The sequence below is a fragment of the Gavialis gangeticus genome, unplaced genomic scaffold, assembly GCF_001723915.1.
Source record: "Gavialis gangeticus isolate Ggan-Ray unplaced genomic scaffold, GavGan_comp1, whole genome shotgun sequence".
NCBI lineage: Eukaryota > Metazoa > Chordata > Crocodylia > Gavialidae > Gavialis > Gavialis gangeticus.
In genome coordinates, this window is record NW_017729002.1 from 20,783,568 (window position 1) to 20,800,593 (window position 17,026).

The 17,026-nt window shown below is 41.6% G+C and overlaps 1 protein-coding gene across 6 annotated transcripts in view; it reads right to left on the reverse strand.

Annotated features, from left to right (window-relative positions):
- Positions 1-705: 705 nt before the first annotated feature.
- Positions 706-17,026, reverse strand: part of CRAMP1 (cramped chromatin regulator homolog 1) — a 77,536-nt gene continuing 61,215 nt past the window's right edge. For 5 of the 6 annotated variants that reach the window (XM_019507628.1, XM_019507626.1, XM_019507624.1 and 2 more), the window contains 7 exons: positions 16,436-16,540; positions 15,006-15,184; positions 14,407-14,487; positions 12,370-12,604; positions 10,032-10,196; positions 7,249-7,394; positions 706-5,519 (listed from right to left, as the gene is read on the reverse strand). In XM_019507628.1, coding sequence (XP_019363173.1) covers positions 5,355-5,519; positions 7,249-7,394; positions 10,032-10,196; positions 12,370-12,604; positions 14,407-14,487; positions 15,006-15,184; positions 16,436-16,540 — 1,076 coding nt within the window. In that variant the 3' untranslated portion in view covers positions 706-5,354. The remainder of the gene's footprint in view (positions 5,520-7,248; positions 7,395-10,031; positions 10,197-12,369; positions 12,605-14,406; positions 14,488-15,005; positions 15,185-16,435; positions 16,541-17,026) is intronic. The other variant, XM_019507625.1, reaches the window with a different exon arrangement.

Consider the following 17,026-nt stretch of genomic DNA (forward strand, 5'->3'; position numbering starts at 1 on the left):
GGGTTTTTTTGACCCTGGGATCTGACAGGTCTGCAGTGCCACATACAGCATGGCCATGCTTGTCTTGATGCAGCCTCAATGTATCTTTTAAATTTGTAGTAACTTTCTTAAAGGTAAAGCTGCATGAACAAGTTACCACAAGATAAGAGAGTGTGAGAACTCACAGTGAACTCACTACCCACTCTAACATATCCACTGGGCACACCAACTTTCATGAAGAGATAACCTACCTTGGTGCTTTTAACAGAGAGGAAGACCACATTCCTTTACATACAAGCCCTTAGGACTTAGATAACTCATCCTACTGTTCATGACTCCTCTCATTCATGATTGCTTAACATTTCATAGTGACTATAATAATTAAAGGGGAAACACAGTATTACAAGGAAGCACTCAACTGTCTTTAGTGTGATATAGCAAGTGAAAAAAGGAGAGCTGTCTCCAGTAGTCCATGCAACCCAGATGGGAGGCTGCTCAAGCTAGAGAGGAATTACAAGGTATCAAATAATTAATATGGTTCTCCCACCATACTGATCTTTTAGTGAAAGGGATGGAAATCCTGGCCTTGCTGAAATAATATTTTGATACTTCAGAAATATCTTCATCCAATGGGCTCCAATGGGAACAGATACTATTAAGTAAATATTGGCTAAAACGGAAAACCTGTCAAGTGACTGTCAAGCCAGGAAACAGAGTGAACATGAATTAGACCAAGGATTAGTATGTATTTATGCACAAGAATAAAAACAGCTTTACAAGTTGAATTGGAAATTGAAACAGAAGAAGTTTAACAGCTTTTGTATATTATATTAAATAACCAAAACACCTTTTTCCAAAATTGGTAAAGAATAAATAATATAATTTACAATATGGTACAAAAAATAATCAGTAAGGACAGGCATTCTGCTTTATACATACACTATATATGTATATTTATAATCTATAAAACAAATTCACATCTCAAACAAGCCAAAAACCTTAGATGATATGGCTTAACTATTATTAAAAGAAACAGCAATAAAACCTTGCTGCCAAAACCATAAGCTCTAAAGCCAGTTATCATGTTTCAGTAATTTATGATAACTTATTGCCGTAGTGCTTGCCAAGGTTTCACTTATTTGACATTTACAAATTGCCGTGAAATTAAGAGAGATTCAAAGGTTTGAAAAGGTTAAAAAAGTGCAGTCTTTTCCTTATAAACGTATCTGAAGTTTGGAGCATAAAAATGGTAAAGTTTTTACCATTAATGGTAATTTCCACTGCAGGATCTGCAGTCAGTAGATGAGACATCTTTCTAGATTAGGTTGGATCCAAGCTATTTAAATTCAATTTAGGAATATAAAGAAGGGTGCCAAGAAAACGTTACACAATGCCATTTTAAAACAACTAAAATTCCTATGCTTAGTACATTTACTGATGAAGAACTGAACAAACTGGCTAAACAGGATGCGGTACCCTGACAGCTAGCGCACAGTCAGATGTATTCTTTAGGATGCAATACCGCTTTACACCCAGATCATGATGACAAACAGCATGTTTCCATTATTTTGCCTTAGGGAGTACAAGGAAGCTTGTTCCATGTACACTCACCAGGCTTGCTGGTCACCCACCTGAAGTTAAAAAAAAAAAAACTTACTCAAAAACAAGTCAGAGCACAAGCTTTATAGGAACTAATTTCAGAAAGAGAGGCTAGACTGTTAATGTCCATTCCTTTCCTCCAGCTTCTTTACTGCGACTGAGACAGATATGAAGATAATGGAGTGACTGTTACCTTCAAAACAATCCTGCCTGCAGTACACTAGCAATTTGCTGGAATGTCTGTTCAGAAGAGGCTGAAATGTTTACAGAAGTTACTGTTGTTACTTAAGTTGGAGGAACTGAAATTAGTTAAATGTTAAAATTTTCCACTTTAAACAAGTTATTCATTTTCCCCTTAGCAGCCTGAGGCAAAAACTGATAAGGACTAGGATGCAAGGGGACATTAGGTGGAAATCTACCAATTAGTAGGGCCAGGTGTGTATAAAAGAGACTTTGCATATACTAAGGATAATAATCTCTTTACTGAGCTAAATTTATTCTTATGATTTAAATTGGTTCCAATTTTTTTCTTGATGACAAGTAGATTTTGTGTGTCTTGACAGGGCTTTGCTATTTAAAAGCAACCTGTAGATCATATCAACATTTCTGAACCACAGGCCAAAAATAGCAGGTGGGGTTAATCTCAAAGGGCTGCAAATTTCAGGCATGGAAGGTGCAGACCATGGACAACTTGGGCAAGGACAGAATGCCAAAAATCCATATTTATAATGGAAATTCTTAAAAATGTGTTAGCATCAGCTTTTCTATTATACAATTTTTGGAGCTAAACAAGTGGTTCCATGTAATATTAATTTATGTGTCATTACCTGGTGCACTTCAGTTCTTGGGGAGGATCCAGGGCATTAAACTATGCTAGACTCATGGACACCCACCTTTAAAAATAACCATTACACCAGCACTCATCATCTCACATTATTCTTTTTCTCCCATGGTAAAGTGAACAGACTACCTCAAGGCAGTTTGACAGCTCCATGTATTCAAATGGCAGGATCCTTTTAACAGAACTTGGTGACATACCCTACACTTCCTTTCACTGCAGCAGCGCTAGCAACTAATCTAGACACACTAAGATGGAAAGAAGCCTCACAAGACCAGTGTGACAACTATTCTATCACTAGTTCAGATATTTCTGGGGGAAAGGGCGGTAAGGTAACCCAAAACACAAGACTGCATAAGGCTGACTTCAAAAATTTACGAGATGAAAACTAAAGGTTCAGATTTATTGTACCCAGTTAGATCTCACATCTCCTCTTTCTGATGTCACTATGCTTAGATAATCCCTGGCTATATCTATAGTAGGAGGTTTCTGTTTTTGTCACACATAAGTTGAGAGGTTTTCTGGGAGGCATACTATTGTAAAATACAAACAGCACTGCTAATATGGGAAGCCAAAAAGGGAAGCAGGTAATTTGGGAAAGACTGGACTGAAAGGTGTCTGAAGTTTATAACCACCAGCAGCAAACTTTAGGCAGAGGAACTCAGTTTCTACCAAGTTTGAACCCTCAAATGCATACACTTAAATGCTCATTTGGCTGGCAGCTTTAAACATGCTTGTGTTCTAGGACAACATGAGAGCATTACATGATTCCTGCTAAGTGTGACAATAGTAAAACTATATTTGGGAAAAGGGGGGAGACAGAGACAGAGAAAACAATGCCAGAAGGAAAACAATACCTCAGGTACCCCTCTAGTCAGAGCAAGGAGTTATCCTATTTTTATGAAATCCTCCCCCCTTTTAGTGTGATGACCCACTGCCTGCTAGTAATGCAGGTTTGAGTCGCTGCTGGGAATGCCCAACTCTACTGATGCTGTGCTTGAAAAGGTAAGCCTTTCCCACATCAAAGAGCAGAATGAAGCAACCAGACGCAAGGCATCCTATAGCATGAATCACAAGTCTTTCACAACACAAGCAAGGTCATTAAAACTGCTCCAAGTTACAGAGTATGAACATCAGAAAACTGGTTACATTTTCTCTTCAAGACAGAGAAGTGCAAGGCAAAATATATACCAATATAAAAAACATCTCCATGGGTGGGACAGTGACTGGGAAAATGGTAAACCTGATAAATGTACTGTGGGCAACATTCCAATAAGAAACTCCCAGTCAAATGCTTTGTAGAAGTAGCTAGAGGCAGGTAAAACTACATCCACAGAGTTTAGTGCAAGTTGGGAAAACAAAGCCCTGATAATAGCCTTGGAGATGGAGGAGTTCATCTTATTCAATAGCAAACAGTTAGTGTATAAAGTTTGAGGTTTATATTAGGACTGGCCTCTGGGAGAGTTTCAGAGCTACTGAATAGCCAAAGGGAATCCCTTTGCTAGGGATGCGGACAAGTGCTTAAAAAAACAGGGCATAGTAAAAAATATCCTCTCTCAAGACTGATAGGAAAGGAAATGGGAGGAGAACGTATCCTGAGTTGTAAGGCAGAAGCAAATGAAAACTCATCTGTAGAGAAAGCAACTTCGCCAAACCTCCTTTAAACCTGCTGATATCAAGACTTGGGTATTTTAGGCATTAAAACTACCATAGAAATGCATAAGTACTTAGCATAGGGAGTTCTGGACCCATCAATGCTCGAGTGACTATAGTGAAAAATGATGCCCTGAGGTAATGCAGAGCACAAAGAATTAGCTGGGCAAAGAGGATAAGATGGATAAAATTAAACAGGGACTTGACACCTCTTTTCTTTACCTGCAAGACATGAGATTACAATTTAGTTTAACTTATTATTTTTTCCTGCAAGTTATATTATTCTTTCCTATTTCCTCTCCCAGGAAAATTCTCAGCAACATGCTGGCATTTATGTGGAGAGAGGTAGAAATATATATAGGTTTCCAACAAAAAAACCTAAGACCTATTCAAGACCACTTTTATTGCAACTCCATAAAGAGCCCTTTCTGCAGCATCTCCCAGCCTATAGGGTGACTATCCTTCTGAGACAACTTGCAAAGTACTTTCCCATCAGTGGGGTGAACCAATACACCATACAACATGATGAAGAATCCAGTATCAGTCTGCAGAAAGAACGATCATGTGGGTCCAGTCAGAAGGATGGTGGCTGTGACAGAGGGTAAGGTTTAAAAACAGAGAAAAATCCTCTGTGATCCATGCAAAGTTGGGGGGATGGAGGCTCCCCTACAAAACAAACACAGGCATCTGCCCTGCTGGAATGTTCAGTAAACAAGATGTAGCCAAAGAAACAGAGTGTGTTACAAAATGCTAGCAAAAGCATCATGGTCATGGTGCCTTTCAGGAGAGTGCAAGAATCTTCAGTCTGACTGATCATCAAGAGTGCTGAGTGGGATATTTCAAGATGCAAACAGCAAAGGCGCTTCCCCTTTTCCCTCCCCTGCCCACCCCGGGATCCCAAACCATTGCGTTTTGATCATTATGCAAGTAAAATCAATGTAGGTAACTTCTAGCAATCCCTTTGTTTGAGCTTCTTGCCTAGATCATTTTGAAGTACAAATCCAGGACAGTCCTATAAATTCACTACTCCATCTTATATCATTGATGTGGACACATCTCTCCCCATAATACTGTTCTGCATTTCGCTGTTTCCATGTATTGCACATTCCAAAACTTGCAAATACTTCTTCAGACCTTTGAAGACAGCAATGCTCTTTTACAAAGGTGTACATTGGTCAAGGACGACTGGGCATTAAGCTGCATATCCAAGACTGCCCTGCCCCAATCCAGTACAGCAAGTTTCGCTTAGCTGAACAGTCTTCACCAGCCTGCTGGTATTGTATGGTCACTGAGAGAGATCACCAATGGGGGGACCTCCTCCACCTCCATCAAACAAAATCTCCCTCCGGGATGGCTCAGGTATCGATAGCTCCTGGGCAAGGTCATTGAAACGAGATATGTAATCTATGCTGTTCTCGTTCATCATGCATGCCAGCTGGGAATCCACAACCTAGAGAGGGGGAAAAGAAACCCCAAAAGCTACTGGTCAGTAGAGGTGAAGAATAGCCCTTGCCCATGACAGGATCAGGGCCAGATAATACTGGAATAACAACATTTCACCTCCAGGTCATGTTTTCTAATATAGCCCATGTTAGCAATTACCTGCTGGGACTTCAGTGGCCTCATGAAATAAATCTATGCCTTTGTCCAATTTTTAGTTGAAAATAACCACAAAACAAAACAAAAAGCCCACCCCTGCAACACTCCTTGATTGGTATGTATGGTGGCAGCCTCACTGCCATGATAGCTAATCCCTCCAAAATCAGCATCAAGATATCTTGGAAAAGATGTGGCCATAAGCATGCACAGCTGCTGCCTGTGATGGACCAATTCTGCATGTAAACAAAATTTCATTTTGCACAACTCTTGATGAGAGGCCTTTCAGAACATTTTCTTTTGCTAACGCTGGTTTTCCCATGTAAACTATACCTTTCCTACATGATAACATTATATTACAGATATTCTACCTTGCTTTATGTAGCGACTTGTGCAACTCACTGCCCTCAAAAAGGTGAAGACAAGGAGTGCAGTGGATCAGTTACATTCCAGCCATAACATCAGATGCTGAAAATTGTAGTGTGGGAGATATGCAACAAATACACTAAAAGCAGCTTCTACCCATTACTGGGTAAAAATAAAAAGTGCATGTGACTAAGGGGAAGCAGAAACATGAGCAGGATAAGTTCCCTGGCTGCTGCTTTTCAGTTACTTATTTACAAGGAAAGACCTTTTTCTTCAGTCTGCTTTTCAACAACAAGTTACATATTTTATTCTGAGGCATGATTTATGTGAGAAAATATGGTATAGAGACATCTGCAATTAGTTCGCCTATTCTTGGTTTCAGACATGCTGCAGCAAAAAAATGGTTCAGTATGCCCCAGAAAGGGAACTATGCATAAAGGATGCAAAGATTTAAAGTTGCCCTTTTCTTCCCCAACTAAAGAAAAGCCTTAGGCCACAGCTACACTACAGTGGAGCTGCCCTGAGACGGAAAATCTCAAGACAATTCTGTGCTTCCAGAAAATAAGTTACCTTGCCTTGGGAAGGAGTAACCCAAGACTGAAAGTGGGTTAGAGCAGATGTAGGGGGTTGAGGGGGTTATGTCATGCAGCTGTAGATGTTTATTGCCTCAGCATACCTGGGGTTTTCATAGTATATTCTTCCCATCGGTACACAGCCTTATTTCTGGCAATCAAGGAGGCACAGAGTCAGCTGAACCCTGCTGTACTTTCTAGTGGCACAACTCTTATAGAACTACCTGGCAGAAATATTAAATCTTCCTTCCTGTTGTGGATACACTGGCAAGGCTACCAGGAAGTGCAGCAAAGCTGAATCTGCTTCTTAATTTCTGGTTTTCATTTACTTTCAAAATAATTTTGAAAATAAAAGATAGAATTACCTAGGGCTGAAGATTGTTTAGTAGTATGTGTCCTCGTGATACTTCCTCAGACAATCTGACCACAGTTACTTCCTACTTGTTCAATTTGGGCCTAAGAATTTCTTCCCCCCCCCGTTTTATCTCTCCCTACCAGCTGTTAATCGGATCTAAAGACCAGTGGCATTTGCCTAAAGTGTCTTAGGAGAGTATAATGAACAACATGCCCAATACTGTGTTACCAGACTAATTCTATATTCATTATTTCACATGCAAATATGGCCTAATGAACACAAACACGTACCTCTGCTACATCTGCCAGAGATCGAGATACAAAAGAGTCCCTTGAGTTTCCATCCAGCAGGCTGGGCCCCAATAAGGAGGTGCCACTTGCAGTCCCAACAGGGGTTGGCAACATTTTTCGGCCTTTCTCAGGGGAGATGAAACTTGCTGTAAAAGTAAGTAAAGCAATAAGCATAGTGCACTAACAGCTGAGGAGAGAAGGAGAGTACAGGGGAATCTAACCCTAAAGAAAAGTTAAAACCATCTCCTCTACTTCCTGCAAGCCACAGATTATGAGCATAAGCACTATCAGTAGGTTACCGAATACAGGAAGAGTTACATACATAGTCTCTCCCATATACAACTGGCCATCCTTCTGGCTAACTCAGAAAAACCCCCCCAAATATCTTTAGGATTATGCACTGTGCATACACTGAAACATGTATACTCCACAAAAAGCTGCTAGCATCATTTTGCTTTAGAAGACCAGTCAAACCATCTCACAACAGAAACAAGTTTGCTTGGCTTTGCAAGTATGACTACAGAAAGGGCCCAAGAAAATACCTGCCCCAAGAATCATAGAAAAATTAGGGTTGGAAGAGACCTCAGGAGGACATCTAGTCCAAACCCCTGCTCAAAGCAGGACCATCCACAACTAGATCATCCTACGCAAGACTTTGTCTAGCTGGGTTTTAAAAACTTCCAAGAATAGAGATCCCACAACCTCTCCAAGTCACCTGTTCCAGTTTTACTACCCTCCTTGTGAGAAAGTGTTTCCTAATATCTAACCTAAACCTCCCTGGTCGCAACTTGAGACCACTGCTCCTTACATTGTTGTCTACCATCAGCGAGAACAGTTTAGGTCCATTCTCTTTGGAACCACCCTGCAGGTCATGGAAAGCTGCTATTAAATCCCTTCTCAGTCTTCTCTTCTCCAGACTAAATAAGCCCAGTTCCCTCAGCCTCTCAAGTCAAAAGACTGGACACAGTACTCCAGATTTGGCTTCACCACTGCTGAATAGAGGGGAATAATCACTTCCCTTGGTCTGCTGGCAACATTCCTACCAACGCAGCCCAGTATGCCATTAGCCTCTTGGCAACAAGGGCACACTGCTGGCTCATATTCAGCTTCTTATCCACTGTAATCCCTGGGTCCTTTTCTGCAGAGCTGCTGCTTAGCCAGTCAGGACCCAGCCTGCAGCGGTGCATGGGATTGTTCCATCCTCAGTGCAGGACTTTGCACTTGGCCTTATTGAACTGCATGAAATTTCTTTTGGCCCAATCCTCCAATCTGTGTAGGTCTCTCTGAATCCTAATCTTACCCTCCAATGCATTTACTACTCCCCCCAGCTTGGTGTCATCTGCAAACTTGCTGGGGGTGTACTCTACCAGCACAGGAGCAGGACAGGGCACATTGAGCCACCTGCCTCCCTCCCAGGCCTGCCACGCCGCCCAGCTTTAACCCCGCATGTGACTGCTAGTGGCAGAACCTATTTGCCCAGGCGGACAGACGGAAGTCCAAGCAGGGGGGCTCATGTCATGACCTGGCAGCCAACCCTTCGCAGCCCAGTACTGGGCTGCGACCCAGTGCTTGGGAACTTCTGCTCTATGCCATCTTCCAGGTCACTGATGAAGATACTGAATAAAACCAACCCCAGGACCAACCCCTGGGGCACTCCACTCGATACCAGCTGCCAATTAGACATCAAGCCATTGATTACTGAGTCTGATTATCCAGCCAGTTTTCTATCCACCTTATAGTTCATTCATCTAACCCATACTTCCTTAGCTTGCCTGCAAGAATGCTGTGGGAAACCATATCAAAAGTCTCACTAAAGTCGTTATATCACCATCCACTTGTCTCCCTGCATTCACAGAGCCAATCATCTCATTATAGGAGGTAATCAGGGTGGTCAGGCATGACTTGGCTCTTGGTGAATCCATGCTAACTGTTCCTAATCACCTTCTTCTCCACGTGCTTAGGAAATGGATTCCTTAAGGATCTGCTCCATGATTTTTCCAGGGACTGAGGTGAGGCTGACCAGTCTATAGTTTCCTGGATCCTCCTCCTTCCCTTTCTTAAAGATGGGCATTATATTTGCCCTTTTCCAATTGTCTGGGACCTTTCTCGATTACCATCAGTTTTCAGAGATGATAGCCGGTGGCTCTGCAATCACATTGGCCAATTCCCTCAGCACCCTCAGGTGCATTGCGTCTAGCCCCATGGACTTGGATATGTCCAGCTTTTCTAAAAAGTCCCTTTTTCTTTTGCCACAGTTGGCTGCTCACCTCTTCCCTAAACTGTGCTGTCAGGTGCAGTCGTCTGAAAGCTGACCTTGCCTGTGAAAACTGAGGTGAAAAAGACATTGAGGACTTCAGCCTTTTATGCATCCTCTGTCACTAGGTTGCCTCCCCCATTCAGTAAGGGTCCCACATTTTCCCTGATCCTACTCTTGTTACTGACACAATTATAAAAAGCCTTCTTTTTACCCTTCATGTCCCTTGCTAGCTACAATTCCAATTGTGTTTTGGCTTCCTGACTTCATCCCTACATGCAGGGATACAGACTGCTGCCACAGTCCAGCTGATCAACTCCTATTTCAGGAGCAGATTTGTGAGCCTGAGTTGAATGAACAAAATATACTTAAGAGTAACACAGTTAGAGGGGAAGGTAACATTTTACTAGTGCCCTGCTGAGTCTACTTCCTTCCTGATACTCCCTCCAAGTAAACAGACTGGGGAGGAAAGCTTCATTAGAAGAGACAAGAACATTTCATCACGACATATCTGTGGACTGACACTCACAAAACAGGCTGCTGAGAGAAGAGTCTGTGGAATCATTGGGGTACCACTGTGGATCATGGCTGGGGGAGGCAATCCAGTTCTGCTGAGGACTGCTGGATGGCGATGGAAGACTTTTGGAGCTGTCACTGCCATTCAGCTTTGCAGGGGAAAGAGTAACAGCTTCACCTGTAAGAGAAAGCCAGGGATAACAGACTGAGTCAATATTGTAAAGCTACAGGACAAACTTAGTTTTCAATATACAGTCCTAGGACCTTTAATGTCCAGAGGGAAGATGCTGAGTAAGGGGAGTGGGATCTGAATGACCTGGTCCTCATTCCTGGACCAGCTATGGTAAGATTCTTGTGACAAAGAGAAATAAGCTGAACTACTATCCAGGCTCATTTAAGGAAACTATAAACACTGCAAATACAAAACCTCTAGAACAGTGGTTCTCAACGTTTTTAGATTCCAAGCACCCCTCAGAAAATGCCAGTCCTGAGCTTTTCCTTATTCTTTTTACTACAACAAAACAACAAAATAAAAAAACTCACAAAAAACTAGAGCAATTCTTTTGTTGCAAAGAACTCAAAAAGCCCATAGCAGGTAAGAATGCTCTTAACTAAGAATTCCTATTTGAAATCTCTGGATTTATCTTGTGAATCATGTTTCCACACCTAACAACACTTCTTACTCTGTATGGCCCTCCATGGCACCCCTGAATGGATCTCAAGGCACCCCAGGGCACTGCAGAACCCTGGTTGAGAATCACTACTCTAGAAGATCACTACTCAGTTGGGTAAGAGACACATTACCACAGGGTAAAAGACTGTTTGAAGTTATATACATCACAAAGAATACTTAGAATTGGTTCTTTTATGGTGGGTTGCTTTAAGTGTAGATGCAGAGATTTGGTTCCTTAGTGACTGCCAATGATGTCACAACTTTCCTAACGGCAAATTAGAGAAGGGTCCTGATGTACAGCAGGAACAGCCAGTAGCTATTAAAGACTACTTTGGTACTCAGAACGAAAACAGCTTCTTTGGTTTAAAAAGGGTATGTTTTAAAAGCCTGGGTCAACAGGGTTTCTTTTGACTGTAAAGAAAAATATTTAACAGCTTAAACCTTTAGGTACAAGGGCTTTGTGTCTGAATGTGCAATGTAATTGCTCAATCTAATACACAACCTGGAGATAATTATATAGTTTAAAGGGGAACTGCAAAACTGAAAGAGTGGAGCTGACTGCATATTTGTGCTGATGAGCACTCATTGAACAGAGAGTTTTCAATAAGTTAACAGCTGTGTTCCCAAGGTCCCAACAAGGGCTGACATTTCCAACTTGGGTTGTTATGTTTCCCAATTCATTCCTCTGCTAAATCTCACAAAAGATATGCCTTGCGCATAAACTCATTATGCAATGCTGTCCTTCAAACTACTTATAAGCAAGGAGAGATCAGTAAAATTATACATATACATTTTAAGCATCTAGATCTTGGCCAATCAAGATAGCCTACACAAGTAGGAAAAAGTCGCGTCACTTTAAGAGTGGACGTTTTGGAAAGGAAAACCCACAGGCCATACCATTTAATGAAGGAAAGGCCTAGAATACTGAAGATCTGTCGGAAAAAAAATCTAATTTAAGGGTCATATATTATTTTCATGCATGTCTATTAGCTTACAGGAGTCCCAAGGACAGAAAATAATTTGGTACTCTCATCCCTAACAATTACTAGGCTACAGAGGATAACACTGATGAAAGGGGTGTTAAAAGTTTAGAGTGCTACCAAACCTCACCGTCAAAGCCATTAATGGTTTTAATTTAAAGACATGGAATTTAACATGCACAGACAGACTCCATGGTAACACTTCTCCCACCCTGAGGAGAAAATGAAAATATGACAGATATGTAGGCATGCTGCTTAATATACTACTACAAGTAGCTCAGACATTTTAGTGATGAGAATTGCATGTGGCTCTTGCACAGCTAAAATGCAGTTTCTGAAGAAAGAGAAATAGTTAGAGATTCTAGTTTGGATTTTCTTCAGTTCTTGCTTATTATTTATTCTCAGAAGTCATTCACAAATTGTTTTTGAGCCGAGGCATTAGCTACAGATCACTGACTCCAGCACATGCACATCCTGCAAGTCTGTTCTGTAGCTCCAGTCATGTCAAGATTTTCCTTTGCAGGTAAAACGGTTAGGCAGCTTGCTACCCTTGCTACATACACTGGAAAAGAAAACAGCTGACTTCCCAAGGGATATCATTTCTTTCTAGTAAGGGTTATATGCTGACATTTAGAATGTGCTGTTAGTGATTTTTCTAACTTTAGTTATGAGAATAATTTAACTGGAGTTAGACTTACTGTATTGACCAGAGCTGATAGCTATTTCAATTATAGAATCACTAATTTGAGTGGCAGGCTCTCCCTGAGAAAGCACATCCTCAGGTGGTCCAGGCAAAGAGATATCCAACAGAGCAGAGACGTTGGGAGGGGACAGACGGGTACTGGAGGCCTCTGATGGAGGAAGTGGAGGAGCAGAGAGACCATTCTGAAGAGGCGTCTTGGACAGTTCTGACAGAGATAGTACTGATGCGCTCTGTTGTAAGAGACAGAATAGATTGGTCACAAGTTTGTGAAGGATTTGGACACGCTTAAAAATTACAACATAGGGAGTGAGCACTGGACTGGAAGAACAGGTAAATACAATGTAAATAGTATAAAAAAATAAGTAGAAAGATTCCTAGCATTGATCTTCTTCCACCAGTCGATCCACTTGATAACATTTATTTCTTCACAGTTACAGAGGTTTTATGTTCTGGACACATACTGATAATACAAAAAGACTGCCTGTAAGCACAGACACACCCATTCCTCACACCATGTCCCCTAAACAGCACAACCCAGGCAATTAATTTTGCCTAAAAGCTTTTTCAAATACTTAATATAGGGAGTCCCATTAATCTACGGAACCATAATTAGAACGTGAATCTTCTACCACAGTGGTGCTCAACCTTTTTGCCTGGTGGGCTGGATTGGCAGTGCCTGGTCTATCTGTGGGCTGGATCTTGCTATTGTTTGTTCTCAGTTCAGGACCTGGGTGGGCACAGCAGGCACCACCTGGTTGCACAGAGGGGGGCGGAGGGCAGGCCAGCCCCAACACAGCCTCACAGGGGAAAAGTGCTTGATCTGGCCTCATGGAGAGGGAAGGGGGTGTGACTTAGCTTAGGTCCAGAAGCAGGGGGGGGTGGGAATTGTGGCAGGGCGGGGGGACCATGGCCATAGCTCCCCTGCCAAATTTAGCCCACAGGCCAGAAGCTGAGCAACGCTGTTCTATCAGGCTTTGTCAGCCATGATATCTGTAGCTGGTTCAATCTTACACCCAATTTGGTAAGACTTATTTTCCTATACAACTAAACCCAAGGATTGAGGGCAGCTTTTCCAAGAAACCCTGAGATGAACTCCTTGCTCACAAGACTGCATTAGTAACAAAATATGGGATTAGTCTTGTGGTACAGGAAAAATCCAACAAGTGGAAAGTTGTTGTTAAGCACTGTGATGACCAGGATAAAGACTCCTGCTTGCTCTTTTGTTCTCTGGTCTAATCAATCAAAAGTTCTTTACTGCACAGTGTCACAGCTTCAGTAGAAACTCCATCTTTCAGCCTGTGCTCCATATGTCCTCTTGGCTGGCCTGATGCAACTGTATGCGGACTGATTTAACTTTAGGCAGTAGCATGCTGACTGCTGTCAATTCCATTCTGAGGCACCTCTGGATTCCCTTCGGGGCAGGCATGTAAAAGTTAGGGATAGCTGTTCCTAACTTTTATTACATCTAGCACAAAGGGAAGGTATTTCTATGATGATACTGGTGATACAGCTGGTACTGTTACCTCTACCCCACCCTCTTGGGTAATGTTCCTCCTACGATGCTGCCTGATGACTGGACTGCCATAGTGTGTAACTCCCAGTTCCTGGAATCTACTTTTTTTCCTAGCATTCAGAATGCGTGGGTATAACAAAGATACTTGCCTGCTAAGCTCTTCTGCCACACAATCAATGCAGCATTAAACAAGATCTCAGATTGCTCTTCAGAGATCAGAGTTTGTCAGTTAAATGTTACTCTCTTTTTCATGGAATAGGATTAAAAAAAAACCCAAACATTTAGGAAGTTCTCAACAGCAGCCTGTGAAACCTCCATTCCAGCACAGTAATAATAATAGCAGACCATTACCTTGATAAGTGTAGGACGTGTCATACAGGCTACAAGCTATTTCTATCAGACTGGTTAAAAAAATGCAGGTATGGTGAAAAGAGAACTGGGTGGGAATGCCTAAGCACCTGTATAAAGAACACCCATATTTCAAACTTCACACAGCTGGTCTTTGTGCTCATACTCTACCTGGAAGCCATCAGGGACTGCCTCCTGTTCATGCTGTGTGGGCAAACTGATAAAAGGAACCCGACACCCACTGCTCGAACCCTAGAAATACAACAGGAACTGTATGAAACTTAAACATCTCCTGCAAACCCAGCAGGGCCTATGTGTATCCTATTATCTCTGCCACGCTTTGCCCACTTCGCCTTCCTTTTATAATGGGTCCCTGGCATTGCCACTCTCTCCCCACCATTTCCCTGGGATGGTGACAACTGCTGATATTTGTTCTACGTACAGAAAGCAGTTGAAGGGTATTGCAGCTCCCAGTTATAAATTATTCTGCAAAAGGATGCTGGAGTTCAAAGAAGAATGCATACACCCTGAGACCCACTGACTATTTGACCACTTCAGAAGAAACAGCCTGGAAGTCATGGCTCTAATTTTTCCCAAAACTGATATAAAAAAAAAAGTATGCTCTGTATACATCATGGTCTGGATTTGTCTTGGAAAGTGCATTCATCCAACAGGCCCCTATTATACAGTGTCATAAATAATATGGATTCTTAACATGCCAAGAATGAGATGCTGAATGATCTGAAAAGCCTATGTAAAGAGATACGTACCTCTACTGCAGTGATGGAGCCCCCATTCTGATGTGCTACTGATGACTCTTGGCCTGCAATTACAGTGGGTACTCCATCTGGTGACAGTGGAGACACACCTGATAAACCTTCTGCATCTAGGACAGGCAAAGGGCTGCCAGGGATAATACCGGCACTTTTTGCTGCCAAATCAATAGCACCTTCAGTAAAACAGAAAAAATGGTTAGAGGGCTTTTCTTCTACTGATTACTAGTCTTGATTCCTTCCCTGAGTTATTTCGGAAAAAAAAATTAAGGCAGGTAGCAGGTCCTAACATAAGCAGACATACAGAGTTTGCAAATCTGATCCAGTCCTACAGAAATACCAATTGTCCCTATTTAAAAACAGCCTTTTTATCCAATGTTTGTCCATATGCCACTCTGCCTTAACTCTTCTATGTCACTGTACTATTTTTCCAATGGAGTCTGAAGAGTCTCTTTTTTTCTTTAAGAAATGTTTTTTGTTGCATTTACAGGTCAATGCATAATCCACTGGTCTATATGATTCTAACTTTGCACTAATATGGTTGATTATGTAAACTCTGGAAACTGCCTACATTTGAGAGAAGTGCTATGAAATCAACACAACGCTACCATATCTATTTTTAGGTTTCTGGCAGCAACCCAGGTTCAGTATTGCTGTTGCAAGAAATGTCCATAAGATACCTACCACCTACATAGCCTTGTATGGGGACAGATTTCTGCATAAACTAATCAGCTTATGCTCTGAAAACTGGGACTTTGTTCTGCATCTGAGCTTACATAAAGCATTTAGGGTTAAGTTTATCCAACTTTTTTTCAATCCAATTAAACACTATACTGTCTTCCTGCGATAGGGAATTCCCAAGCCAACTGTTCACAGAGTGAAGTGGTGTTACTTATTATTTATCCTTACTTTACCAACTCCTTTAATTAAGGCTCTTTTCTTTTCTGATGAGGTTCAGTTAAAAAAGAAAAGAATGAAGAGATAAGTAGCATGTCACCTCTTCTCCTTTTATGTCAGATCCTACTTTGGTAGAACACTGCTTGTTTATAAGATTCGATGACATGGGAGGTCTCAAAAGCCCGTAGAACAACATTCACACAGATACACGGCTGAACCATACAGATACATGGCTGAACCATAAACGCTGAATCCTATCTCTTCTCAAAAATCAGGTGGATCAGATTAATCTGTAATATGACAAGTAATGGTATGGTCCTGCCACATGATGCTAGTCTGCAGTATACTATTACTCTCCACTCCTTCCCCTACAGCAATCTTTCTTCCTCCTGTGGTACAAAGTGTTGATGTAGATGCACAAAAAATAAGATACAAACAAGTGTATGTAGCCAAGTGAAAGAAACCAGTAACTTAAAGTTCTAGAAAATATGGCACCCAAAGACTCCCATTATCTTTGAGACGACACTTACTGGACAGATGGTTGGTTGCCTGTGTTGGAAGAACCTTGGGCACAATGGGTCGAGAAACAGCTGCTTTAGTAAGCGAAGACTGGATTGGCCGAAATGAACCTCTCCCTAAAAAGCGAGAAATTAAATAAGCCTCTAAAGTAACCAACATCTGATATCTTCCTTACAACACACCATAACACAGGTAAACAGGAACAATATGCACAAACTACACACAGTTGCCAAACCAGGGCATCTGACAACAGAGGCAGTGATGAAATGAGGATCTGAAAATAGTAATAAAGCTGACCAGCAGCTCACCACAAGCAACGCAATGGCAATGCTGTTACTGCACTTGCTTTTAACATATTTTTAAAATGAAAATAACCTTGAGGTTCTTGGGTTGATTTTGAGATTTAGGGCGAGATGAGGATTAGCTTGCACACCAACACTTTATTCAGGAAGAGACCAGAGGGAAAGACAAACAGTGGACCCACTCTATAGTCCCAATAATGGACTACAGAATGCACATAGCACCATCACAACACTAGATAAAAAGCTCAATGTAAAAGCTTGGCAGCAGTGATTATTCTAAAAAAAAAAAAAAAGGATCAT